Source organism: Dicentrarchus labrax, unplaced genomic scaffold (genome assembly GCF_905237075.1).
Source record: "Dicentrarchus labrax unplaced genomic scaffold, dlabrax2021, whole genome shotgun sequence".
NCBI classification, from domain to species: Eukaryota; Metazoa; Chordata; class Actinopteri; family Moronidae; genus Dicentrarchus; species Dicentrarchus labrax.
In genome coordinates this window covers 14,113,676-14,140,505 of record NW_026136711.1, presented here as the reverse complement: position 1 = coordinate 14,140,505, position 26,830 = coordinate 14,113,676, and the positions used below count along the sequence as shown (strand labels likewise).

General features: G+C 41.0%; 4 protein-coding genes across 7 annotated transcripts; 2 read left to right on the top strand and 2 right to left on the bottom strand.

The window, feature by feature from the left end:
• Nucleotides 1–545: 545 nt before the first annotated feature.
• ubap1 (ubiquitin associated protein 1) lies at nucleotides 546–7,186 on the bottom strand. The gene is made up of 7 exons (XM_051415175.1): nucleotides 7,019–7,186; nucleotides 4,596–4,644; nucleotides 4,328–4,452; nucleotides 3,144–3,956; nucleotides 2,853–3,011; nucleotides 2,169–2,270; nucleotides 546–2,003 (listed from the first exon to the last, which is right to left on the bottom strand). Exons 2-7 carry the CDS (start codon nucleotides 4,633–4,635, stop codon nucleotides 1,863–1,865), a joined length of 1,380 nt encoding a protein of 459 aa, XP_051271135.1. The 5' UTR covers nucleotides 4,636–4,644; nucleotides 7,019–7,186; the 3' UTR covers nucleotides 546–1,862.
• Nucleotides 7,187–8,438: 1,252 nt separating this feature from the next.
• Nucleotides 8,439–17,980, top strand: ube2r2 (ubiquitin-conjugating enzyme E2R 2). Its single transcript, XM_051413726.1, has 6 exons — nucleotides 8,439–9,023; nucleotides 9,390–9,592; nucleotides 11,636–11,722; nucleotides 11,865–11,962; nucleotides 12,682–12,816; nucleotides 12,936–17,980. The coding sequence occupies exons 2-6, from the start codon at nucleotides 9,416–9,418 to the stop codon at nucleotides 13,219–13,221; spliced, it is 783 nt and encodes a 260-aa protein (XP_051269686.1). The 5' UTR covers nucleotides 8,439–9,023; nucleotides 9,390–9,415; the 3' UTR covers nucleotides 13,222–17,980.
• A 1,847-nt stretch (nucleotides 17,981–19,827) lies between these two features.
• nudt2 (nudix (nucleoside diphosphate linked moiety X)-type motif 2) lies at nucleotides 19,828–22,430 on the bottom strand. Of its 2 annotated transcripts, none has more exons than XM_051413730.1 (3): nucleotides 22,355–22,430; nucleotides 20,618–20,759; nucleotides 19,828–20,504 (listed from the first exon to the last, which is right to left on the bottom strand). In XM_051413730.1, the coding sequence occupies exons 2-3, from the start codon at nucleotides 20,742–20,744 to the stop codon at nucleotides 20,182–20,184; spliced, it is 450 nt and encodes a 149-aa protein (XP_051269690.1). In that variant the 5' UTR covers nucleotides 20,745–20,759; nucleotides 22,355–22,430; the 3' UTR covers nucleotides 19,828–20,181. The 2 variants fall into 2 exon arrangements, with proteins under 2 accessions (XP_051269690.1, XP_051269691.1); XM_051413731.1 differs by lacking the exon at nucleotides 22,355–22,430 and adding an exon at nucleotides 21,530–21,629.
• Nucleotides 22,388–25,426, top strand: rfesd (Rieske (Fe-S) domain containing). 3 transcript variants are annotated; one of them, XM_051413727.1, is made up of 4 exons: nucleotides 22,388–22,490; nucleotides 23,504–23,674; nucleotides 24,046–24,080; nucleotides 24,399–25,426. In XM_051413727.1, exons 1-4 carry the CDS (start codon nucleotides 22,406–22,408, stop codon nucleotides 24,684–24,686), a joined length of 579 nt encoding a protein of 192 aa, XP_051269687.1. In that variant the 5' UTR covers nucleotides 22,388–22,405; the 3' UTR covers nucleotides 24,687–25,426. The 3 variants fall into 3 exon arrangements, with proteins under 3 accessions (XP_051269687.1, XP_051269688.1, XP_051269689.1); XM_051413728.1 differs by having other exon boundaries at nucleotides 22,389–22,490; nucleotides 23,516–23,674; XM_051413729.1 differs by having other exon boundaries at nucleotides 22,436–22,490; nucleotides 23,488–23,674.
• The last annotated feature ends 1,404 nt before the right edge of the window (nucleotides 25,427–26,830 follow it).

Sequence of the window (26,830 nt, the reverse complement as noted above, 5' to 3'; positions counted from 1 at the left end):
ATATTCTGCAGACACTAGGTTGCAAATATTTTCTATTAAACAATATGTCTGTATTGGCAACAAACTGCAGTAGAAATATATTTGTCAAACCCAGAGTTGTTCAAAAAATTGATTGGTGGTTAGTAAGTTTCTTTTTGAGATTGTGGAACATAGGACAAAGTACTGGACCTGTCCCAAGCAAAGAGCCAGTTCTACCAGTCCCACTTTGCTAAATTTAAGCCCTTAATCTGTTACCATGCCTCTCACAATCCCCATCACTGACACAGAGCTCAAGATTATGTAAATTTCTGCCATCATAGACCTCAGTGCAACTGAGGGGATGTGCTTTTTAAACATATGTAGCATGGAACTTAGGAGGTCCATTAACACAAACTATGGAAATAAAGGATCCTGGCCTTCTTTTATACAATAACACCCATTCAACAGATGGGAAAATTATTTTGACATGTGGTGAGTGAACCTTTTTTAACTCTCTATTTAAGTTAACACCTAAAATGAAGATGAACGCTCATTTCATTTTTCACAAGAAAAAAACAGTGGACAAGTCAACAAACAAAAGTCATGTTTGATTAGATTGGTATGAAATGCAGTAACAGAGAATAAATGATAGAAATCAAACCTTTACATCCAAATTTCCAGCAAGGCTTGAAGACCGTTCGTTATCTCCCAACAATTACTTGAGGCTCAAAGTGCCAGTCAACAGTCACACAATATGAAATGTCTCTATTGCACTGTGATGTGGCTGCAGAAAACAACCCTCACTTACATTTTTTTTTTAACCACTCACTCTTTTCCAGTCTGCAAAGTCTATGACAGTTAAAAGAGAGTTAACATATCTTACATTATCATATCAAACTCTTTATCTTTAAATGAAAGTGTCAGTGTACTAAATTAAATGCATCTGTGCAGTATGTGACACATCAGTGCCAGTGGGTTTTGGGATTTCTTATCATTTCCTGCACAGAAACTTTCCCCACTCCTTTAACAGGCCATTCCAGTGCAGGTCAAAGAGCATACTGGGGCAGTAGTATCTTATGTTGTGAGTTATAATGACTAAGGAGCTATTATGCAGTTCCCAAACCAGAAAGCAAATAAATGGAATCTTCAAACTGAAAAAGTGCCAAAAATGAACAGAAAAACAGACGAATGAAAGAATAAAGAAGAACAGAACTAGGCGCAGGGCACCAGAGCAGAGAGGGCACTTCTTGAGAGTCAGTAATCTGTCTGGCGACTGGGCCTTCTCTTTTTTGACTTTTAATATTAGTTTGTTCTTTTTTTTTTTTTTTTTTTTTTTTTTAAGAGAGCCTCCTCAAGGCCCCCAATCCCCTCCACCATTTACTAGGTCTGCACTGAGCAGTGGAAGATGGCAGCTTGGTTGTTTGTGAGTTTCAAGAGTTCAAATTAGTCTTTCTCTGATGCACTCAGGGCTCCCCATTTGGTCCTGCTGCTTTGCCTGCAGTCAGATAAACACTTCCAAGTGGAAGCAAATCAGTACGGCACCAAAACGCCACAGCCCAGTTCTTCAAGCTTCTTCTTTCCAACTCAGGCATTCTTCCCATTCTTAAATACCCTACCAGTATCAAATCCTGGAACCAAACCCCAGAATTTGTTGGAAAAGAACACCACCATGAAGTATGGTTACACTTTGACCCCCTCCACTCTAGGCACACAGTCTTTAAGAAGTGCTGAGACACAATACGTTTTAGCACAGAGAGAAATACAACGGTCTCCCAGCTGTCCCTTCCACAGCCAAGGCAAGGGCAGGGCATGGTGTGACAGGGTAGGCAGAAAGAAAGGGGCTGTGTTGGGTAGTAGCGGGAGGTAAGCCCTGGGCAGGGCTTTGGTTGGCTGGTTAGCTTGGCTCAGCTAGCTGCAGCCCGAGCCATCAGGTCCTCTAAAGCCTTGTCCTGATCATTGTTGTGGACCAGCAGCACTTCTTTGATGGCATCCCGCTCAAATCCCATTTCGCCAAATCTTGACATTAGTTCAAGGAACTGCAAGGCCTGGGAGGGATGAAAGAAAAAAAAAAAATAACTATAAATTATATGATCTATTAATGTAACCTACAGAGTTTGGCTAAATTATTAAAAAGGCGGTCTAATGCACAGGTATCACTCAAACAATTACTGTTCTTAATATGTGCATTTTCTTTTACATATTGTACAAACCTTTTCCTCTGAGCACTGGTACATCTCTAAACATTCCTCCACTGCACTTGCATCAAAGCCCCGCTCACACAGACGTCCATGGACAAACAGATAGTCCAGTACCTGAGACAAACAGTAAATACGTCCATTATGTGTCTGAAAATCACAGTCTTAAATTAGGCACTGCATAAAAGACAAATAAACCAAAATAAGGCTTCTAGTTTTTATTTTGAGAATAAGAACAATAAAAGATTATATTGTGGGTTGAAATTAATCCGTGTTAATGTTCAGTAGGGTTTATTGTCCTCATTATGCTGTATGTGCCTTATATCTTATATGTTGGTGATTCCCAATGCTAGTTCATCATTTAAAACCAGCTGGTTTACCAATTCAATAGGATCCGTTATATTTAGCTTTTATTTCGTATCCCACATCTACTGCTATGGCGACCATAATCCTGTGACTATGGTTGGATAGGTCATATTGTTTAGTATTAGCTGTACAGATCACAGACACGTATCTATTGCCATAACTTTAGAGACAACATACAGTGTGATTTAACAACTTTATTTCAATTTAAGGCTATTTATACAGGTGTACAGCACTGATGCTCCACTGAACACAATTACAAGAGCACACAAAAAATGAACAGTGAATAAGCTAGGAATCCAAATTTCTGTGCATTGGAGTGAGAGGGAGTCGCACCTGCTCCACGTTCTGCCCTTGTCTCTGCATGGCACGTAGGACACCCTCATAAGAGTAGCCCATGCCCACAAGGGTTTCCACACACTGACGTTCACTGGGGGTCATGCTGAGCAGGGCTCCGCCACACGGCAGACCAGCAGATCCTGATCCTGGATTGGCCTAAAATGAGTGAATGTCAGGTTACTGAGATTCCTTATCTACCATCACTTGTTAATCTACAGTACTATGTCTCACACAAATTAAGAACACTTTAAGTCAGGTATATAAATCAGTGTGTAATCTCATGCTCACCAGTTTTGGTGCACCACTCTTGGTGTGGCTGGGTGGCTCAGGGGCAACAATAACTTGCGTCTTCTGTATGGTTGGTGGGCTGCCATTGGGTAGGCTTTGTCGGGGAGCAGGGATTGGGCTGTACCTCACTGGTTCTGGGTCACCAGAATCAGAGAGCTTAGGAAAAGTGAGAGATCGGATATTACAGGGTCGATCATCTGTGTCAAACCCTGTTCTTCCAGGGTGAGCAACTCTGTCCATGTCCAGCAAGGCAACCAACCCATTGGGTTTATGGGTAAAGCCAGGTTTAGCTGTGAGGCTGGTGTTGGTGCTGGGAGGTGACGGGCTGTTTCCACGTGATGCTGACCCACTCTGGGAGACCTCTGGTGGGGATACAGAAGGAGTAGGTTGAGGTTGGGGCTGGCTCTGGAGGATGTTCCTGAGCTCTTCCTTATCGTCCAAGGTTTTGAGCTCCAGCTTGTCAAAGGGGTCCTCTTCCCGCTCAAAGTCAGCTAGGTTGAGGCTGTGCAGCTGGGGAATGCTAGGCTGGGTTTTCCTGGGGCCAAGGCTCGGGGCAGGCAGTGGAGTGAGGATGGCGTTATGGCTCAGCCCCGCCAGGACGGGGTTCAATGCCGGTGGTAGAAGGTCCTGGTCCTCTGCAGCAGACCGGGCTCTCTTTCCTCCACCACCATCAATGTCCTGGGCCTTTGCCAAACACTCCCTGCTCTCTGCCTCCTGCTTGGCTGCGGCCTCCTCTGCTCTGGCCTCTGCTGCTCTGGCCTCAGCCAGTTCAACCCCCCAGCGCACACTACGTCTCTCCAGAGAAAAGTCATACTGTTGAGTAAGAGGAACAATGAGCGTGATGAGTGATAATAGAGAAAATGAGAATAGAAAGTATAAGAGCCAAATCATATTACAACTCAAGCTCAACAGATGAAACGTGTAGCTTATAATTTTAATAAACTCAAAATAGCCAATTGTCCCCCCACTGACAGCATGTGCTTGACTACCCCTCTCCATCTAAATTACTATAAGTGGAGTCTTCTAAAAATGTGACATTTGACCAAAAACATAACATTGATACAGCAGTACAGAGGGCGTGGTCCATAATATGGTAGGTCAGCATGATTGATCAGTGCAGGTAAGTGCAGCATACCACAGCCAACACCTGTGCAAAATCTACATCTTTCTTGTACCTGACTAACCTGTGTGTCCACGAGCAAAGAGCTGCAGTCTGGCAGACAGAAACCGACAGGCAGCCCCACTTTGGCTGGGCAACGGAATTTTTCATTGACCTTGAAGGGGACGTCATCAAGGTAGCTAATGGGTCCTGTGAACAAAAAACAAAAGTAAGAGTACATTAGAGGAATAGAGACTGGAACTACAGCAAACCTTTAACATGACTCACAACTTAAAACATTAGTGTAGTCATACACACAGTGGAACAAAAAAGTATCAAATATAGGCCCTCACCATTGTTGTATGCATCTGATCCAGACTTCCTCGCAGCCATTTAGAGACTCTGAGAGAGAAAGAGAGAGAAAGTTGATAATTATAAGCCATAGGTCAATGTATCTTAAAAAACACACTATGGTGCAAAAGTGTAAAAATAGCCCAACACAGATTTCCCTGACCCCCTTCAATCTGCCTTCAGGCGTGACGTTTTTTCTGACAAAGCAGTTTCTGATAATTACGGGACATCTTTCACTGAGCTCAGAAATTGGTGCTAACAGTTTTAATCAAAGCATGAGAGCAACAAAACACTTTATCACATGGTAGTGCAAATTTGTCCGTTCTATTCAAACAGAAATTCTTCATTATCCCATTGGCTTTGTATATTCTGCTGCTCTGCATCTCAAGTCACATAATCCCATTATTTGGTCAAGCCGGGCAACAATGCCTGATGTTATCAACACAGAGAAGTTACTGTTTTCACATACACTGAACACAGAGTTCTGATCTGTGTGCTGGTGTTCAGTAGAAAAAGTTCACAATTTGATCCACTTACCCAGCCGAAAGGGGCTGATTTGTTAGTAAAAAAGAACTTAAAGCATTATTAAATTAAATTTAAAATAAACACTGAATCAAATGCTCACTGATATATGATCAGTTTGCTCGTACGGTCAACACCACTGAAAACACAAAACCTGACTCTAGAGCCCTTTTCACATTTCAGCTCTTTGCTTTTGTGTATTTGACCATTTGATTAAATCCCAATCTCAACAATCCCCCATATGAGACTATAGCCAGCCATTTATACAAAACAAACTCACACAAGCCAACCGTACACTACCCACCCAGCAAAGCAAAATAGCACTGAGACTGAAAAAAGAAAATGGCTGGTGAAGAAATTTGAACATCTGGCAAGCCAAAGACAGACAGATCATTTTCTCAAGAATATGTGAGCTCAAACTAGTGCTCAAAAAAGGAAAGTGGATATTGGTTTTGGATTTACATGACTGCAGCAGGATGACTGGGTTGCCCGGTGTCTACTGGAAATGAGACAGGTTACTTACACATATATGCTTATTGCTATAAGCAACTGATAATCAAAAATAAAACTGATAATCAAATACTATAATGCTGCTCTGGTTTAGTGAGTTTAATTTGTAGTCTATCTGCACCACCAGCAGCATTATTAATGATTGAAATTATTAAACATTAATATAGTCTCATATATAAATATCATGTTCACTAAATTACAGAAGAGACCAATAGTTAGACCATAGACCTTGGACCAATAATGTGTGTCTGAGCACCCTAAAAGCTTGGTATTGGACACAAAGGCCATGAGATCTGTCAGTCACTACTGGGAATATTGGTTCATTAAGTGCCCTATACTGAAAATATATAAACAATCAACAGTACACAGTAGTCACCAGTAATGCACTGTAAACCGGTAGGCCCCAGACTACGATGAGAGTGATCAGAGGCACACATGTCTAAAACCAATTTAAAAACACATCAAACCTACATAAAAATGCAACTTACATGCAGGTTACTTGTACTACACTAACTTGGAAGCTGTACACTGTACATTACCCCCAGCTCTGAGTTGAGTCTTTACACAAGATCATGTGTGGAAATGGGCCACACATGATCAGCAGGCATCTCGTGGTCAGGAGGCATTTCTTCATATCATATTTCTTATCTGATAGTAGGGTTAATTCCGTTGTTACACTATAGCTAGTAGCTACTGAGACACAATGTTATGTAACACAAGTTGGTTGTTGTTTTCGGTAGCTGTTTAAACGACTCACAGTTAAGAGTACAGTTACGTCGAGTTAGCATTAATACTCCCGACTGATTGGCGACATTCAGAACAGCACCGACAACTTGCCAACGTAGTTTAAATGATGTTAGCTAATTTAGAGAACTGCCACTAACTTAAAACGATAACGAAAGGGTCGCAGTAACTGTGGTTCATTACATTGTAAGGCACCTTTATTATAAAACAGTAATACGTCTGCTAGAAATACTGCGAGCCATAGCTGTCACGTAAGGGTCGCAATATCGCTAGCAGACGTGTTGAAGTGCAATAAATGAATTAGCTGTTAAGTTCTGATAGGGTTAATTAGCAACGAGCTAAGCTATTACTATCTTTGGTTACTTATTGCTCAACACGCTAACAGCGGACATTGTGTGACAGATTAGCTACGAAGTTAGTGTGGGATATGACATTAGTTGGTATTAGCGGGAAACTACGGTCGAATAAATGAATTCACTGACAATTACCACAAGCAGCTGGCTTATGTTTGTGGGGAAAGGCTAAGGTACATGCTAATACGCTTAGCTCCGCCAGTGGCCTGTGTGTGCCGATATGATAGACCGCTGTCTCTGCTGCCACCGCCCCTAAAACTAACCTGAGCCCGCGTATGAACACACGCTGCTCTCACCTGAATCTGCTCCGTCTTGTCCTCTCAAAATCCAAACGACGTCTAGTCGAGGTGGCACGAAATTAAACTCTTCTCCGAATGAGTTTTATTTATGACATCTCTTTCCTGCTCCAGCGTGGGACGCCATCTTGATTTGTCAAGCTCTCTTCCACTGGTTCCTGTGTGACGTCACTCACCTACCTGACGTCAGAGCATCGCAACGTTCCATCCAGCTGCGCGAGGCGATGGTGCTGCCATACCGGTTGTTGCTTCAAAGTATCCACGTCAAGTGTTGTTATTTCTCACAATGTCATTAACATTGTTGTAAACATGGTTATGTCTGTGGTTGTGTTATTTATTTATCTTTTAAATGGCCACAATTAACAACCTGACCAAGTCCTCAACGTGTCTGATTATAAGACTCAGAGAGCAACATCTTCTAGTCCCAATTCTGAACCAAAACTAGATGATACATGTCATTATCTCATTCATTTCTGACATTAAGAGAGTTTTATAGTGGTCAAATTTAAAATACCAACTGTCAAACTATCAAAATACCTTTATTTGTGTCGAAATGACAGCAGTGACAGACACTAAATGATGTAGTCAATTAGGCTATAAAGATAATGCAGCATGGGATTACTAAAACTAATCTATTCAGATAAGCAACAATGTCTGTCCAAACTGAGAACTGGGGTGATAGCAGCATATGTCACACATAAGTGTTGAACTGTTGCATGAATAAAAAGCACAAATACCATTATAACACTTGTCTACATTACTTAGTTTATTTTTTTTTTAAACCCACACAATTGTAAAATATAGTGAAATGTAGGACTACATAAAGTACCTGTTGTAAAATTAATTTATTTAGGCATCTTTACAAAATAATATGACATCTCTTTGACATCACTGTGAACTGGTACATTTTTGCACATTCCTGCGCAAAACTTTACAGTTATTTCATGTTAAAATATACAGTACTTTTCATTATATCTTTTAACTCCATTGTTAATTTTTAATTTGCTTGTTATCTTTTCATTTCCCTCTCACTGTTACTCTACACAAAGACAAATTCCTTGTATGTAAAAACTTGGCAATAAATCTGATCTCTGAAGTAACCATGGACCTATTTTACGTCAAACTTCAAAAATAAGCCCAATTTAAATGAGAAGAAATATGAAATGAAAGCTGTCATTGTGCTGTTTTACCATTTAGCTGATCAGTAAAGTGTTGCTAATGGAAACACATAAAGGTAATCGTTTTATTTACTAATTTGACATGGTTACGGGTAATGGTAGCAACCTTTGAAAACCTCTAAAATATATATGTAACATACACATTTGTGAATGTATTGAACTTTTGTTTATTTTTGTTTAATGTGTTGCACAGAATCGAGTGCGCGCACGTCACGTTCGGAGCCGTACGTGCTTTACGTTCTGCAGACACGCGCAATGATAGCCGGAAGCACCGATGGGAGGAAAATAAAAATCGATGAAATTCACTGTTATTCGCGAGTGTAAACCTTTCACTTACTGTCCTTTTCGCGACGTAGGCTCGAATTTATTAGCCACTTCCGCTGCCACTGTGCCGGAGGGGACGGCACAGCACAGGAAAGCTGCAGCTTTTGAACGAAGTTGCTCGGTAGGGGTTTAGCTGACGTGTGGAGAAGTTGAGACTGCCAGAGAGCAGATAAACAAACATAAACAAGCAGGGATCAGCTGAGCGCCAGCCCGAACCGAACCAGCAGCACGGAGAGATGTCAGGGAGGACGAGTTTCCTCTTTTGAGCCCGAGAATGATCCACAGGAGACCGTGACTTACACTGATACTAGCTCCATGTCAACTGTCAACACTGGCACACAAAGAATTTCGGAAACACAACACGAGGACCAGCCATAGGCTTTAGCAGAAAATCCACTGTCTGTTTGTCAAGACATAGCCAGGCTAGCATGGACAGCCAATGAGTTTACCGTCCAGTTTTCAGCTGTAACGAAACGAATACATATTACAGTGCAAGGAGAGAGGTAAACACTTTTTCTTAACTTTGCTTTTTTCCCCCATAAAGGGCCTGCGAACTAAACCACTGACCTAAGCTAGCTTGGCAGGCCACATATCCTGTTTGTGTTTGAATTCTTTATGTGGCGGTCAGTTTACCAGCAGGAGTGTTTATCTATTCAGGTTAGCTGTTTCTTTTGTCCTAGCATGTTGTTCTAGAAAGACTAGTGTCAATACAAACAGAGCTAACAGACTGAAGGTGTTTGCTGCAGAGTCAACAGTAACCATGACATGTGAAATATATGACTTTTAAAGTAGGATCCTGACACTGTCATTAAGCCCATCATCTTTCTTTTCCACTCTACATTAACCCCTTACCTTTCGCTGATCTGCAGCCACTGGTGTCAGAAGTGGGATTAACATGGCCCACCAGGCGACCCCTAGTTCCCAGAAGGCCCTGATGATGGAGCTGAAGTCTCTGCAGGAGCAGCCGGTGGAGGGCTTCCGCATCACTCTGGTGGAGGAGTCTGACCTCTACAACTGGGAAGTGGCCATCTTCGGACCCCCAAACACCCTGTACGAGGGAGGCTACTTCAAGGTGGGACACAACTCTTTGGACCAAAAGGGCAGGGAATTATGAATTCACAATAGAACCTAAGACAGTTTTCTTCTTAAGTAGGATACATAGGAGATTGCTGCAACATGGAAAACTGTGATTGAACCCAGTGTGTCAGACCAAGTACAGTCTCGTTATAATGATGCAATGACCCAGCTCACCTCTACCTGCTCACAGAATTTTTCAGTTTTAATGTGTTTCGGGGCAGCCATTTATATTTCTCTAATTTGTAGTCTTTCTCCCCTGTCTCTCCGTTCTCCTTGTCCAGCCCTCTCCCCCCTCGCTGTATGATGGGTAGTGCTTCAGATGGCTATTTTTAGCTGTGAGACCGATATAAATGGCACCTCAGTACAGAGAAAGAGTAAGAGAGAAGGGCATGATGAGACTCATCTTCCTTTCTTTCATGTTACTTATTCAGTGAAACATCTAGAAAATGCGGGACAGTGAGAGCCGGCATTCAAGTTGGGGCAATGCAGATGTTGCTGTAGCCTTCCAGGAATGCAAAATAATACACAGCAGGCGTTGCTGTATTCTACCCTCGTAGCTGACCGTCGTTGATTAAGTTATGGTTTGCCTTTACAGCGACATCCTTGTGTTATCTATTGTCAACTCATATCAATTTTATTTATATAGCCTTGAATCACAAGTTTGTTTCAGAGGGTTTTTACAACATATCATATTACAATCTCTACCGTTAGACCCTGCAGTCAGATATGGAAAAATTCCACACACAAACATGGGGAAAAAAATGGGACAGACCTCAGAGAAACAGAGGAGAGATCCTTCTTTCAAGATAGACAGATGTGCAATAGTTGCCAAAAGCTGGATTTTCCAATTTAGCTAACCTGCATATCTGTAAAAGAGACATGTAACATAGAGCCTGCAGACACTTTCTAATGCAACCTTCTTGCTCTGAGGCAAATAGTACTATACTTTGGTGCAGGAGCAACTGACCTTTATTTAATGAAAGATTAGTGGAAGAGATTGACCACGGTAACTCTGTTGCTGCTGCTGCTGAACCCTTCTTGGCTCCTGTGGTGCAGTGGGTTAAAGAACATACCATGCATAGTCATGCATTTGGGACTGGGACAGGATGATTTTGTATGTGTCTGTATGTCAGTATGGTAACTGATAGAACATGGTATCTGTGTGTTTAATGTCCCAAGGCTGCCTTCATGTAGTGACTGGTTGTGTAGTAATGATAGTCCTATCTGAGTGGCAGCAGTTCAGTGAGAGCTGGGGTGGTGTTTCACACACCCAAACCTACGAGCCTTTCATCCAGATAATTGCATATTACTTTAGAAAGAAAACACAGAACCAGAACACACCCACGGTTATGTCACCTAATGTCTAGCTACATTAAAATACATTTAGAATTACTGATAACATAAATGGCAACTGCTTCATGGTGAAACTGTCTCATGGCTGAATTTGTGATATATTTTTCAAAATCAAATGAACGGGTACAGGAAGCTACTTTGTGGTTGGAGACGGGTTGTCAGTCATCTTGTGAAGCAAGACGAGGCAGTCAAGAGACCGCTTATTTTTTTTTATGCAAGATTACAGTTTGATTTGAATAGCAAACAGAAACCAACTCCTGTCTGGACATATCAAATTAATCTGTATCAAAGGCCTAGTTTAAATCAGATGTTCTTAACCTTTCTGGTTCCTGAATCATAATATTAAGTGACCAGCAACTTGCATCTCCTTGAGAGACCTGCAAAAACGTTTCACTTCATGTTTGTTTAAGGAAGTGTGAAGGAGGAATTTAATTTGCCTCACTAGAGAAAGGAAGTCTTGCAAAGATTACAAACTTAAACGTATTTTGTTTATTTAGATATATAAAGTGTATTTTTTCACATTCTGTATTTTAATGTGCTACACCAACCTCCAAAACATCAACTCACATCTCCCTGATGTCACTCCATCCTCAAGCTGAGACCCAAAGGCCCAAAGGACGTAACAGAAGTCAAGCTTGGCTGCCTGTAAAACGTGTTAACTGTCAACCTCTGTTTGTTCTCCCAGGCTCACATCAAGTTCCCAGTGGACTACCCGTACTCCCCGCCAACCTTCCGCTTCCTCACCAAGATGTGGCACCCCAACATCTACGAGGTAAAACATTTTGTGTTTGTTAATGTCTTCACACAATTCTTGTTGCCATTATCAGGCAAATTTCATTTCATTTGGCATTTATATAGTTAATCTTTATGTCTCTGTGACACATGTTATACACTGTATTTTGTTCTCTTTCCAGAACGGAGATGTGTGCATCTCCATCCTGCACCCTCCTGTTGATGACCCTCAGAGCGGCGAGCTACCCTCTGAAAGGTGGAACCCTACCCAGAACGTCAGGTAATGTCTGCCACTCAACCTCCGCTTCTATATACACTTTAATCTACTCTAGACATGCTAGCTTTTTATAACTTGTTATTTTAAATGCAATGTGGATATTTATTTAAATACTGGTTTACACTTAAATCCCAATGTGTAAGATTTAGGAGGATCTATTGGCAGAAATGAAATATAATATTCATAGTTATGTTTTTAGTTGCGGGTCCTCTTCTACGGAGTCTGCCATGTTTCTACAGTAGTCCAGAACGGGCAAATCAACACATTAAATTGTAGTTTTCGAATATGGAATGTAGGATAAGAAAAGAACAAAGAGAACCAATAAAAAGAAAAGCGTCATGTGACATACATAAATTAAAAATCAAGTGTAATTTTCCAACTGCAGATTTAGGGCAGTGTGAATGAATTAATAGTTCAGGTTTAGCATCTCTTTGTTCTGTGTAACATCTTAAGAACAAGACCACTACACTACTGCAGGGCAGCATTCAGAATTTTAATTTAATTTTAACATGTCAGCAAGACTGGTTTTGTGCTGAGTCTGTATTTGAAAACCTGAGCAGATTGGGTGCAGCATGTAATTGATGTAGCTGAGCCAACACCTCTGTCTGTGCCGGGATGAAGCTCACTACAGCTTCAAAGACAAGATATTGGATTGTCGTCATTTTCTGTTTGCGTCTAACTTTACCCTCTCGATGGTTTTTGTGTTGTTCCTTCCTCTTCAGGACTATCCTGCTTAGTGTGATCTCTCTGCTCAATGAGCCCAACACCTTCTCCCCAGCCAATGTGGATGCATCTGTCATGTTTCGCAAATGGAGGGACAGCAAAGGCAAAGACAAGGAATATGCAGAGATTATTAGGTAATACACAATACTGAGTATTTCATCCATATACAGGCATATGTGCCTGAACAGAATCTCTATTGTTGCCAGTCAAAGACAAACACTGACTTTAATTTCATTCTTATTTTGGCTCACAGGAAGCAGGTGATGTCAACAGCGGCGGAGGCAGAGCGCGATGGTGTCAAGGTGCCGACCACATTGGCGGAGTACTGCGTCCAGACCAGGGTTCCCTCCCAGGACAGCAGTTCAGACCTTCTCTATGACGACCTGTACGACGACGACATGGAGGAGGAGGACGAGGAGGAGGACGAGAGCGAGATGGAGTCCGTAGGTGAAGCCGGGGGGATCAGTGCCGCAGAGGACGGCGGGACGTCCACCAGGCGTTATGACAACCAGGACGACTCCGGCAACGAAGACTCGTGATGATCTGGATGATAACTCCTCCCTGCCAATCCCCACCCCTCCCCCAACTACCACCCTCCTTCTTTTATGTGTTATGTTAAAAGTTTCTGTTTTTGTGTATGTATGTGTGTGTGTGTGTGTGTGTGTGTGTGTGTGTGTGTGTGTGTGTGTGTGTGTGTTTTGCACATACAGTGGGGTCAAAGGTCTACTGCCAAAAACGTTTCATCATTTATTAAACTAATACAAATGATTGGTCAAATAATAGTTCTCAGATGCTATTATTAGGTTTTTAGCAAAAGTCTGTTGGTACCGTTTTCACTAAAAGTCAGAATTTGGTGTTTCCACCGTTTGCCTTAATTACAGCGTGCACTCTGTCCGGCATCAGATGTTTAGCAGAGTGTGAGGGTTGAAGTTATTCCAGCACTGTTTGAGAGCACCCATGCAGTGTTTTTGATGTTATATTATATTTCACTTTTTTTTTTTTTTTTCGGCCTTTTTTGCCTTTATTGGATAAGACAGCTGAAGATTGACAGGAAAGGGGGGAGAGAAAGCTGCAGGAAGGACTCAGCCTTGGTACACGGGGAGCCAGCTCTACCAGGTGAGCTACAGGGCGTCCCATATTTCACATTTTTAAATGTCCCCATTGAGGATCCACCCTCTTCCACACTAAACCAGAAATGATGACAGGCTTCTGCAGAATAGACGGAGTGGTGTTACTCCATGGTCAGTGTATGATTAATCATGTGCAATACACTGACTCCAGACAAGGCAAAACATCCCACCATCTGAATATTTCCATCACCATGTTTAACTTTTTATACCCTGCTGTATTACTCTTTACGCAGCCACCTCCTCATATGCTGTACTGTAAGCTGTTGGTTGCAACCATGAAGTTTCTCTTTTGTAAACAAGCGTTTCTTCATGTCTTTAACCGTGACATTTCAGTATTGTTCAACCCATGCTAAACCATTAGACTTGTTTTGCCATTAAAGAAGTGGTTTGGTAACTGCTACAGTTTGTTGGTCTTTTAACTGTAGTTTTGTCATCTGGAGTAGGACATTCTTTGTTGCTTCGGCTTTGCATCTTGGATGTAGACGCTGTCTGTCTCCTGAAGATCTTGGCTTTATACCACGGTGCCGTCTCTAGGTTGGTCTGGTCCCTGTTTCCAGCCCTTTAATCAGAGTCCAGTAGCAGTTAATTATTAAAAGATCATAGTAATCAACATTGGGTAGGGGCATACACATGTTAAGATTTGAATTATAGTACATGCATGGTGAGACAAACATCTTCATATTGTATACCAGTATTTTAATTACTTACATGCATTTCCCAAAGATAATTGGAACGTATCAATTGTGAGTAATTCTTTATTTGAAAACCTTCTGCAAAAGTAAACATATTGTCTTAGTTTTTGATAAATGATGAAAACAAACTGTCCTTGTGGTGGTCTCTTGAACCCCACTGTAGCTGGCCGGCTCTTCGCCCGGCTAGTCCATGTCAGGTTGTATGGTTTTGTGTTAAAAGATTGGCTCTACCCATCTTGTATTTTCTTGATGCTGTTTATTTGTCTACTTCTTCTTCTTTAGTTGGTTGACATCCTGTCCTCCCTGACTTGTCTGCTGTATTTCCTGGGATGGCTCAGACAGTCTCTGGCTAATGGACACTTAGCTTGTTTGGCTCATTAACAAGTCGATGAACTGGCCAGCTTGTCCATCCGTGAGTCCCAGAATATCTCTGTCCCTCTTGCACTTGTCTGTTTGTTTGACTTCGATGCAATCAACTTAAACTTGCAAACGCGGGCTTTGCCGTGACACACCCCCCCCCGGTCCTCTCTTGGACCCACCTTTAGTAGTGTCCACTGCTCCCTCATGATCCCTCAAAGCAATGTCATTTGGTCTGGGGGGTGAACAAGGTTAAGACCTTTTCTCACGTCGCCTCCTACACCTCTCTCTGCCTCTTAAACCTCAGGGCCTCAATTGACTTTCGCTGAGAGAGAAAAACCAGTGAAAGAGAAACTTAACACACAAACTGCTCCTCACCTCCACCTCCTTTTCTTACTTTCTGCATCACTGGGTGGTTTTAGAGGGCAGAGAGTGAACTGAAAGTCTCCGATCCCACCGCCAGCGTGTTTACACGTGACTGAGTGTTGCTATTGCTCCTGATTAGGGTCCTATTAAGTTGTTTTCTTCCCGGTAGGCTAGAGTCAATTTAAAAAAATCATAATACACCTGTAGGGACTTCCTCCTCGAGACAGTGCTCACATTATGTTGCAATAGGTGTGAAAATGTTAAGTTTTTTGCGACGTGACTCCAGCTTAATCGCAATTTAGTGAAAATTGGACGTTGTTACTGTGCTACACCACATCCAGAGTCTGTTTATTGACAGGGACAAAATCCACAGCTTAGCTACACATTTGCATTTGAATGAATATGACACTGATTGCCTGTTGTGTGTGTGTGTGTGTGTGTGTGTGTGTGTGTGTGTGTGTGTGTGTGTGTGTGTGTGTGTGTGTGTGTGTGTGTGTGTGTGTGTGTGTGTGTGTGTGTGTGTGTGTGTGTGCGCATATATATTTACATTTACTATTGACTACAACGTCAGGGTTTTCTTGTTCCTGTCTCTGTGGAACCGGTGCAGACTCCTGTCACACGAGTGAGTTTGCCTAAATGACCTTTTGGACTTTGTCCAGTTGAGAAAACATTCAGTGTGTTTGCACTGTGTTCTAGTGCTGTTTTGGAAGGCCTGAATTGGCTATGGATTTGACTGATTTAAAACACCCTCTGAGTATTAAACTTTTGAACACACCGAACAGCATAATGTGACTAATATTACTTGTACGGCATCAAGTAAACCACACATTTTGAGCTGTGTTTTATGATTGTGGGCATGAATCTGTTGCCCTTTTCAACACAACAGAGCACTGCGCAAACCTTTGATTCAAATGGATGGACTTTATGCCAAGGAAATTCAAGTACAGCCCCACAGCCGTTCAGAGACTTTAAAGACTATGGAGCAATGGATGCATGTGGTGGATTTACCGCTGTTTGAATAAACTCTTTAAGAGATTATTACCTTTTGGATTTTAATGTGAAGCCAAAGGAGTGAAACTTTTCCTCCTGGCCCTGTGCTTTGGAGGCTCACAGAGACAGGATCCTGTCGAGGACGGGGAGAGGATATCCACACCTGGACTGGATCTTTAATGGATTTGATACCAAGGCACAACAGGAAGTGGATAGATGCCAGAGATTGTGAATTGATTTTCTCGATGTTTTCCCCATCTTTTGCTCATCCCTCATCATATAGAGAAGAAGTAAAATTCATAGTTACCAAATGTACCAATCTCATATGTGTCTGCTAAAGGACTAGTTTAACATATTTGGAAATACACTTACCCACCTTGTGGCAGAGAGTTAGAGTTAGAAGATCTACACCACTCTAACGTCTTAAATATGAAACTAGCATGTTAGCTTAGCTTTGGACACAGACTGGAAAATTTGGGGGGGGGGGCAGCTAGTCTGGCTCTGTCAAGCAGTAGCAGAATCCGGCTGTAGCATCATATTTTACAAACAAACTTGATTGTAGTATCAATCCTTTTATCTAACTCTCCACAAGAAACAAACAAGTGTATTTCCCCACATTTTCAGCAATTCCTTTTTATATGAAACGGGTTAGCTTAGTTTAGCTGCTAGCATGGCTCCGTCCAAAGGTGACAAAACCTGCCTTCCAGCACCTTTAAAACTCACAAATTAACACATTACAATCCATTAAAAAGCCATTGTATAAAGGAAATGTGAGTAGTGTCTTGAGGTCTACCTTTGGACAGAGCCAGACAAGTTGTTTGTCTTTGTTTTCAGTCTTTGTGCTAAGCTAAGCTAACTCGCTGCTGGCATTAGTCTCATATTTAACAAAAACACATGAAAGCAGTATTAATCTTCTCATCTAACTTTCGGCAAGAAAGCAAAAAAGTGTGTTTCCCAAAATGTTGAGCACTTTCTTTAAAGCCACATTTTACTTCCCATCACAAATTTAGAAATTGGATTCAGCATTATTGTTTTTGTTAGAATAAAGTCCAAGGCATAGTGTAGCCCTTATGTTAGCAATTCAACAATCAGTTTAGAGCTCTTTAAAATCCTCTTTTTTTTATTGAAATGTATGCCTTGTTTTTATGAGTGCAGGTAGAGAAAAGCTAAGGAGGCCTTTTGAGGGAAGAGAGCAACCAACAGTTATTATCTCTGAGGGATGACGATAATTCCCAAACTCAACCTAAGAAATGACTCACTAAAAAGGTCCACAGTCTGAGATGTTGATATGTTATTTCATGCACACTATTACATACAAAAGACTGAATGAAATCATTTAGTTCATTTAATCTGTGTGTATGAGCATGTGTGTGTGCACAAGTGTGTATTTTTTGAAGTGTGGGCACACACCTAATGGACTGACCTGCGTGTGTCCACAACGCCACCACAATGTGTCCACACCTATAGCTGTTAATGCTGTCCTTGTTGGTTTTATTCTTTGATTTAAATGTCATTTTTCCCCTCATCATTTTGTGTTTGTGAGGATGCAAATGTCACTCATAAAGTTTCTATTGTAAAAACAAAAATACATTGTTGGGTTTGTTTGCAGTATAGCTTTGATATCTGTTGCTAAACCCACATGTCATGGGAAACACAGCGAGTTGGTTCTTGGAGTAAAATTAGGGGTTATATGCAAACAGGGAGCATACAGTTATTGTGGTTAAGTTGGAAAACCATTCAAAATAAAACAGTATCTCATTGAAGCCTGCTGGAAGGTTTTCACCTTATTTTGCCATTGACCACTAGTCACTACTACACGCTACATGGACTATTAGTGTGTTGTATTGGATTTATTAGTGTTGGCTCACCCAAATTACATAAAAACATATACCCAGTGGTATGTAATTGTGCATATCTTTGTCCAGATGTTGAGATATCTGTCTCTGAGATTTCTGCCAACACTGAATGGAAGTTTGTTGGTCATGCACACAAGAGTGGGGAAAAAAAGGCATTTTAAAAATTCTACCACGATATGTGTTTCATGTATTTGAGTTACTTTCTATCGAAGCAATAGTACCTATGAAACCTGTTGACAGTGTGACATTTGAGCACCACAAACATTCACCTCCATTGTACTGAGGTGGAAACAGAAACAATAAATACCTCAAATTCTGGACAAACTGAACCAAACTACCTGCACTGTTGAACACTACAAGGGTTCTTTATTCATAACTTTGGTTAACCGAACCTTTAAGGCACCTTGGTGGCCAAATGTCTGCAACATTATGGTCCATAACTGCATCCTACTTAAAGTTCATTATGCATAGAGATGACTACCTTAAATGTTTTATCATGATGAATTTTAATTCCAAACAATTAGTTGTCTTTTATCATTGGAAGAGGAGCTTTTATGCTCTACCAGGCATGAAATTAATTACTGGTTCAATGATGCCCTGATGGGTCTCAAAGCAATATTTTAGCTTTTGCTCTACGTACACTTTATAGCATACTGTGTATATCTCAAGAAAGGCACACTTTCACTGACCTCCACTTACTTTTCTCGTGTTCACTGCTGTTTCTGTATTTCCTGTTAAAATACCCAGAAGAAAAATAGCAGTTAATTGAAGTGAGTGCTTCCTCTGTGCTTCACGAGTTGAAAGAACAAATTTGTTTCGTTAATTACCCTTATTTCATCCCTTCAGCGGAAGCTATTAATGTAATCCTGCAGCATGGCGTAGAGTAGAGCATGTTCCTGTGTATAGTACAGTCTGGCAGTAGCTGCGACCAGGGTCAAGTTTCAAGTCCCACTTGAATTTCACCATTTGCTTCATCAAGCAGCCGTGTAAGATTGTTGAACAATATGAGGAGTAGTTGACTGGATTAAGAAAATAATTGAATGTTATGGTTTTGCCCAAATGACTAACACTGTCCATGCTGACTGTACATAAAGCCACTGATCTCAACCAGTCAGGGGCAGACACCACAAAAGCTCTGCCTCTTTGTAAATGTTTTCATTAGTATATTAAGGGCTATATAATATATGGTTTAGTATATTATCCCTGAAATATATTGTCAACCTGATGTTTATTGTTTATGATAATGTGTAGGCTACTTTCACCCTGAGTCATTGCATAATAATAGTCCCTCTTAAATTTTATGACCATCGTTTCTAAGATAATAAAATGATCTCCTTTACTGGCTTTTAATTTCTGGAAGCAATAGGTGTATCTCACTTTTATTTGGATGCAGAAAGCTGTTACTACAGCCTGCAGTATTTTCTAGTCTATGGCAGCCCATGTACACGTGTTGTAAAAATGTCTTGTTTTTGTCCCCACCCTGTGGCAGCATCTACTGCTTACAATTTATTTTCTTTGCTTGAGTCATTATTGCCCTAGTATTGCATACTGTCTATTCACCACAGTGAGCTCCCCTTGTATATATTTTATATTTTAACATAAGATTTTAGAAATATCCAGGTACATAACACCTGATATTTATTTGGAATAAATCTAATAAAAACAGTATTATAACAGATCCCATCTTCAGGTTTGCGCTGTTCCAGTGAGTTCCAGTGGGACTCTAGTGACACATTGATTTCTGCCTCTTTCACTAAGTTTAGAGTTTTAGTTTATTTACATTTAAAACATTAATGTATTTAATTTCATTACATTTGACACAGGCAATCAGATTTTTGTGCAGTGACTCAGATCAAATCTGTGATACAGTATTCAAACATTGATTCATTTCCTCCCTACTCACCTTTGTTTTCAAAGAAGGGAATCGACTCAGCCTTACATTATACACAGTAAAGTATTTAAAACAGAGACAGAATCATCAATCACATAAACTGCAGACACACTGTCACACTGGGTGCTCTACCAAACTAAGGTCTGAGGGTCCCATGTGCTAGTTGACAGTTCCCTTCTTTAATCCTCCTGTTTGCACAGTCTAACGTTCTGGTCCATCACTGTTTGTTCTGCTGAGCCTCCAAGTAATTGTGTACTGCTCTCAGTGTGTCTTGCAGGTCTTTGTACTGAGCCAGCCTGCAGGCTTCCTCCAGCCGGGCCCAGCGGTAGTCCTGGTGCTCGTCAGACAAAATCACCGGCATCTCTGGGTCCCTCAGCTCGGCCAGCCAGTACAACACCTCTTTGGGTCTGCCTCGCACCTCGTAGTGCAGCTCCTGCAAAAAGCCATCAATCACACGCAGGTGCTCCGCCCCCAGCCCCGCCTCCTCCTTGGTCTCCCTCAGAGCTGTGGTGAGGTCATCCTCACCTGGGTCCACATGACCTGATGGTGAACAGGTTAGCTGTTAAGTGGCACATAGAACATTTAAAGCTATAGAAGCTTGGTCTCTATCATCAACTACTTGATAGAAGTACTGTTTCTGAACTTGTAAACACCTTTGGGTGGGGTCCAGTGGTGTTCCCCATAAGAGGTCTGCAAGAGGAGGTATTCGATGTTGTCTGGTGGAGGGATGCAACTGGCTAGACGCCGAAACACTATGAAGCCACAAGCACGCAGCGCCATCTCCCTGTTCAACAACTTCACACATAAACACATTTAGCATTACATGGTGTTTCAGGAATCTCAGAAAACAGAACATAAAGCTGCAGTGTGCAGTAGAGCCAACCTGTACATTAGAGTCTGTCTGCAACCACAGAAATAAAGAACCACCATTCTCCAGACTGCATAGTGTGACCCTTTCAACTCTTGGGGGGGGTACAAAATAATATTACATGAAAAAGTACTAAAGTCTATGTGCAGGTGGGACATATATAAAGGTGCATTTGCATATAGACCTAACTTATGTTTTAGTAGTTCTGCTGACTAACACATACAAACTGCTCAGCAATGCAAAACATTTATGGTTAAAATCATTCTTTGTAAATTTGAAGGAAACCTTATTTTCCCATAAAGTATCCACTAACATGGTGGCAGTCATTGCACAATTACCCCCAGCTCTCTTTATTCCATCAGGCTCAGTCTTTTATGTTCAAACATACTGGCCTCATTTTAGCTTTTGCTGGCGAGTGCAGTTGTTACAACAAAGATCAGCAGACTCGCTTTAGACTGGAGCCAAGAAAGGATTAGCACACTGCAACTTGTGCTGATTCTGTGACAGATCTCCCAGGTTTACAGACTAATGTACAGCACGGTGCAGATTATTCACCAGAGCAAAAGAAACCTGTTAGTAATTCTACCGTGTTAGCTAGCTAACCTCTCTGACTGCACTCGGTGTGTTATACTTTCTGTTCTCACTGTGGTCTGACGAGCATTTACTTAACTTCACTTAAAAAATATCAGAAACTCACGGTCTATTTTTGTTAGTTGTTAGAGAGTGAGAGTGCGGAGTACCTCAGCGGTGCACTCAGAAATGAGTCCGGTCCTCTTTGGAGACGGACACAAACAGTTCCGCTTTGTAAAACTGCTTTGACAGTATTTGTAAAACCGGCGGTGAAAGAGGTCTTCAAACGCCTCACTTCAGTCAAATTATATCAAATTTAAAAAATAAAAGTAAAACTATTCATTATGCAGAATGGCTATATTCAGATATATTCTTACATTGTACTGATATATGATTTATATATTCTAAACTATATTATATAGCCTAAGTCTTATTTTATATGAGCATAATTATTGTTGATATTATTTATTACTGTTAGAATTGCAACGATTTCATATACTGTTGGGAATGTTAATCTATAATGATTTGTATGTAAAGGGTAACTATGGCTGCACTGATAATAAATGTGTAAACATTAAAATATTATTAATATTGATTATAAATAGTACAATATTTCCCTCTGAAAGGTAGTATAAGTATAAAGTATCAGAAAATGGAAATACTCAAGTAAAGTACAAGTACTTAGGTACAGAACTTCAATAATGTACTTTACTACAATCCTCTACTACTGCTACAGCAGCCGATAATGATGGTGATGGGAATTAAAATAATAACAGGCACACAAAGAAGGTGAACTGATAAGACTAAAATGCACTAATAAATAATAATAGATCTTTTTTTAAATAATTAAATTTAAATACATACATTTGTCATGTTAGAAATCTCTTTCAGTGACACATATGATAAACATCAAATAGCTGTTGTGCCTGTGGGAGACAGATAAGAAATGTACCCAGAGTAGATAGGGCCAACTGAAGACAGCTTGTGTCTGAAGATAATAGAGATGGGACCTCCTTCCTATAACAGCCGAGCTGTCAGCAGTACAGTTGTTCATCTTGACGGCGGAGACACCACTGCTGAGTTTCAAGGTAAAGACAAAAACCTCACCTAAAATACATGTTTTGTTATTTTCAAGTAAAAAATATACAGGGAGAGGGGCAGGCAGACAGACAGACAGACAGACAGACAGACTTCATAAACATAATGTAACTTTGAATAAGTTGTACAAATGTAGCTGAGAGTTTCTCTAGGTCTCACTTAAAGTAAATGTATTGTTTTTCTGAGATAAACAATTATTATGCTTTTCTGTAGCATAGCAAGAGGCCTCGGGACATGTGACTTTTGCCGCTACTACTACTGTGCTTACTCAGCCTGCACTGAAGAGCTCATTATTCCACTCCGCTATCCATGAATCTTACTTGGGGTCAGGTTTCCCTGAATCCAGATATTTGCAGTATATACTGACTGCCACAGAGATTACACAGGGACAGAGGACTGAGGTCTCAGATGACCAGTGCTTTTGTACAGTGACAACCAGTTTTATATTTTATGTCACTGTATTTGACCCACTTGTGTCACCTCTTGTAGGTCATACATAATGGAATAATTGGGCAATAGGGGACACACAACAAGCACAAAAAACCCATAATTGTTGATTAGATAGGATTCCATTTCTGATCTGCTATGGGATTGGGCTCCCCTTAATCTCTGACTTCTTTTGGGGTTTATTCCAATTCATATGTTCACTTAATGGTTAAACTAGTGATGATGAGACAGATTTTCGGGATTAATATCCCAGGTGTGAATATGTTTGTAGCAGAGCTGATCTGTGCCAAAAGTTTGTCTGGAGGTTGTGGACTTAATTTAAGCTGACAACTGTGATGGGAGATGCCAACACAGTAATCCCAGTGACAAATCCAAAAGCCACACTTCTCATGTGTACTTAAGATTAAAGTTGAAGCTCTCCCCTGGAAATACAGAACAGTTACAGTGCTGCACGGATGGCATTGATTGTAGAATAGTTACAACCAATCTTGTGATTTCATTAAGAAAAATAACACATTTTTTGTGATAAATACTAAATAGTGATAAATCCAAAAAGCATTTCACGCAGCCATGGAAGAGAAGCAGCAGCCCACAGGAGGGCCTCATTTTGTGGGGAAGAAGGAGGAACTGATTGAAGCGAAGCGCTCTTTCAGAACACTAGAGGGTCGGGATATACTGATCATCCACCACCAGGGAGTCTTCTACGCTGTGGACTCTTACTGTTATCGTGAGTACAGTGCTAACTTCAAAACAGCTATTATAGTTATGAGAGAGGGAAAGTGCGTGTGCGTGTGCGTGTGCGTGTGTGTGTGTGTGTGTGTGTGTGTGTGTGTGAGACCTTATCCAACAACATGCATTCTCATCTGGATCAACAATGTTGTTGGGTAAATGCTTACTTTCACTGAAACAACTCAAAAATAAGTTGCTGCTGATACAAATCCTGTCATGGGACATTTAACACTGAGCTGCCTTTCTTTGTTATCCATGGGACATTTTAGCACATATTACCTCTAAAGTGTGTCCAGTCAGCAAAAGGTTAGTGTGCTGCGAACCGCTTGCTTATTCTGCAATACACTGATGCTCTAACCCTCTCAACAGATGCTGGGGGAGAACTGCAGAATGGAGACATTGAGGTGAGGTTTACATTTGACTTAAGAGATTAAAGGTTGTTTTTTTGTCTGACCCAGAGGAAAGAAGCCAAAATGCCATTGGAGTTAAAGTACTGGGCTGTGCTGATATGTTTTTTATCACATCCTTGCTTTCAAAGGCTATTCCATCTGCATTAAAATCCTTAACAGCAACTGCTGGGCTGAGGCATGGAGCAATGCTGTAATTAAGATCTCAAACCTGAATCACATTATTTTAATGTTATGCTAATGTTGAGGGACCTAAGTGACCTCGTCTTATCACACATGAGGTTGTTTACCTGCTCTCTTTCAACACACTCACAGGAAATTGATGGCAAGCTGTGCATAATTTGTCCAAAGCACAAGTACAAGATCTCTCTTGCCAAAGGGGAGGGCATATACAAGGGCACCAACCCCAGGGAAAAGCCGCCTGTGCCCCGATGGTACTCTAAGGGAGTGAAGCAGCGGACCCACACGGTTACGGAAACCAACGGGGATGTCTATGTCAAGCTCTCTACAGAGACGTGCTGGATTGACTCAGACTTCTACCAGGGAGAGAAAGGCAAGGTGGAGAGGGCCAAAGCTGAGGCAGCTGACAACGAAACATCTTGATAGTAACACAGATGGATGAAGATCTCTATAGTCTGTTCTTGTCTCCCCTAATCTCCTCTAAAGCAATGGCTCAGGGGACTGCTAGGGGCTCTTGAGGGGGTTCCGGGGGGCCCTATTTCAGTAGCTAAATGTTTGTCCATTGAGAGAATATATAAGAATGATAATTCTGTTAATAAGTTTCACACTATTGACTGTTCATCTGCCAATCTACACTATAGACAGTTATGGAATAAATAAATCTTATCAGATGTGGATCACTGAAACTCTCTGGGGTCTGGGGTTCCTTGATACCAAAAATGTTAAGAACCATGGCTCCAAAGAACTGCATGATGACTGTATGGAGAGGATGTCAGATATGCAGTAATCACTTGAATTTGCATGGCCTTAAAATGGGTCGTGTTTTTAATGAGTTTAGGAGTGTTTCGAATTTTAAATTGCATTTTTTGGGCCTTGCAGATTGTTTACACACCAGGTCACATAGTTCCATGCACATGCATCATTTAATTCACGGAATAAACTTTTTTTTAATGGATGAATTTTCTGATTGTCTGTCCTCAATCTGGGCAGTGGCACCAGGAAGTTAAATGCATGCCCACACTGCTGTATTTCTCTGCATTTCAATATTGTTCATGTATTATGCATACAGTGAATGAATCAATAAGATAAAAGGGTTTATGCTGATCAATAATGTTGTAAAGTGGACAATCGTTAATGTAAAACATAAAGATCATACCACAAAATTGGCCACTTTTTTGTAATATCCAGTCGGATAACATCAGAAAGCATTAATATTAGGGCACAAACTGCACAGATTCCAGCATTTAGGATTCGTGTTGGGACTCCACAGAAAAATTCATCCAGCGACTGTGAAAGAAAAAAAAGAAACTAGCAAAGGACACGGACCAACAGTCCCTGTGGTTGTTAAAAGGTGTGTTGACAGCAGCTTCAGACAGGTACAGGTGGCTGGCTGCCCCTCATGGGGCCTCTGGTACATATTCTGTGTAGAAACTCAGGGTTTAGTTTTAAACATTTGATCCTCTCATCTTACTCTGGGCAAGGAAGCGAATATGTGTATTTCCCCAAATCCTCAAACTATTCCATTAATATTAATGATGTATCTCTAAACCTGACTTTGTTACATTTTGCTGTGTAGTGACTTTGATGTGGCACTGACAGACCTTTTTTTTAACTCCATCCTCCTCCTACTACTCTCATAATGCATCTTCCTGCCAAACTCCCACCTCCAGTTTATAACACAGGCCTCCTGTTATAAATTCAAAGTCTGAAGTCCAGCATGAGTCTGTCATAAATTTGTAATTATTAAAAAATACAAAGGTGAAGTTTTTATAAGGCTTCTATGAAAAAAAAGGCGAATCATTTATTGCACAGCCCTCCTACATGTAGCATGCTAAAATAATTTGGTTCTATTATTTAACTATTTGATGTAAAGAGCCAAGACAGCCTGTCACATTCAGATTATTACTCTGTTACCCATAGTGCAGGCTAACAGTGACATTGCCCTAGAACTGCAAATGCCATGGGTTGATAACACAAAGGCTTTGGGGTACAATGTCCCTGCGTGCATGAATGATGTTGGGTCTCTAAAAAATGGCCAACAGCAAACTCACAGCAAAGTCTAAAGCCTTGGCCTATGTGACGCTTCGGATACAATCAAGAAATGCACAGTGCTGTGGGTTACATGGAACAAGGGGAGCCGAGCACTTGTGCAAAGTTACCACACATTAAATATTAAAATATGATTATGCAGTGAAATTGAGAATCTTGATATAAGGCAGGGACTATTCTGTGCTGGTGGTCATTTACAGTAGGTCAAGTGGAAGGCTGTTTTTTATGAGGTAAAGAGCGGACTGTCTGGGGAAAATGCTTCGCAGGGCTGGTGCATCTCATTTCATAGGGACAATATTGCACAGCATGTGAACAGCATGGAATTACAGTGTTACAGAGCATTCAGAACCAAGGCCTAAATACTCTGTGTTGGTTTTGTCATGCATTATTCAGCGTGGTTGTGAATGACACAAGAGGCTCGGATTAAACAGTTAAGGCTTGAGCTATTCTTCCTCTCATAAAAGCTCTGGAAGTCCTCAGTTTGTCCAAGAGGGACCACCAGATATTATCTCCTTTTA

Coding starts and splice junctions, on each gene's coding strand:
- ubap1 (XM_051415175.1), bottom strand. CDS start 4,635: ATGGCTGCGAGGAAGTCTGGATCAGATGCATACAACAATG. Junction 2,271..2,852: donor AAGGGCAGAACGTGGAGCAG/GTGCGACTCCCT, acceptor TGTTTGTCTCAG/GTACTGGACTATCTGTTTGT. Junction 2,004..2,168: donor ACCAGTGCTCAGAGGAAAAG/GTTTGTACAATA, acceptor CATCCCTCCCAG/GCCTTGCAGTTCCTTGAACT.
- ube2r2 (XM_051413726.1), top strand. CDS start 9,416: ATGGCCCACCAGGCGACCCCTAGTTCCCAGAAGGCCCTGATGATGGAG. Junction 9,593..11,635: donor ACGAGGGAGGCTACTTCAAG/GTGGGACACAAC, acceptor TTGTTCTCCCAG/GCTCACATCAAGTTCCCAGT. Junction 12,817..12,935: donor GAATATGCAGAGATTATTAG/GTAATACACAAT, acceptor TTTGGCTCACAG/GAAGCAGGTGATGTCAACAG.
- nudt2 (XM_051413730.1), bottom strand. CDS start 20,744: ATGGCGCTGCGTGCTTGTGGCTTCATAGTGTTTCGGCGTCTAGCCAGT. Junction 20,505..20,617: donor CCACTGGACCCCACCCAAAG/GTGTTTACAAGT, acceptor GTTCACCATCAG/GTCATGTGGACCCAGGTGAG.
- rfesd (XM_051413727.1), top strand. CDS start 22,406: ATGGGACCTCCTTCCTATAACAGCCGAGCTGTCAGCAGTACAGTTGTT. Junction 22,491..23,503: donor CACCACTGCTGAGTTTCAAG/GTAAAGACAAAA, acceptor AAATCCAAAAAG/CATTTCACGCAGCCATGGAA. Junction 24,081..24,398: donor TGCAGAATGGAGACATTGAG/GTGAGGTTTACA, acceptor ACACACTCACAG/GAAATTGATGGCAAGCTGTG.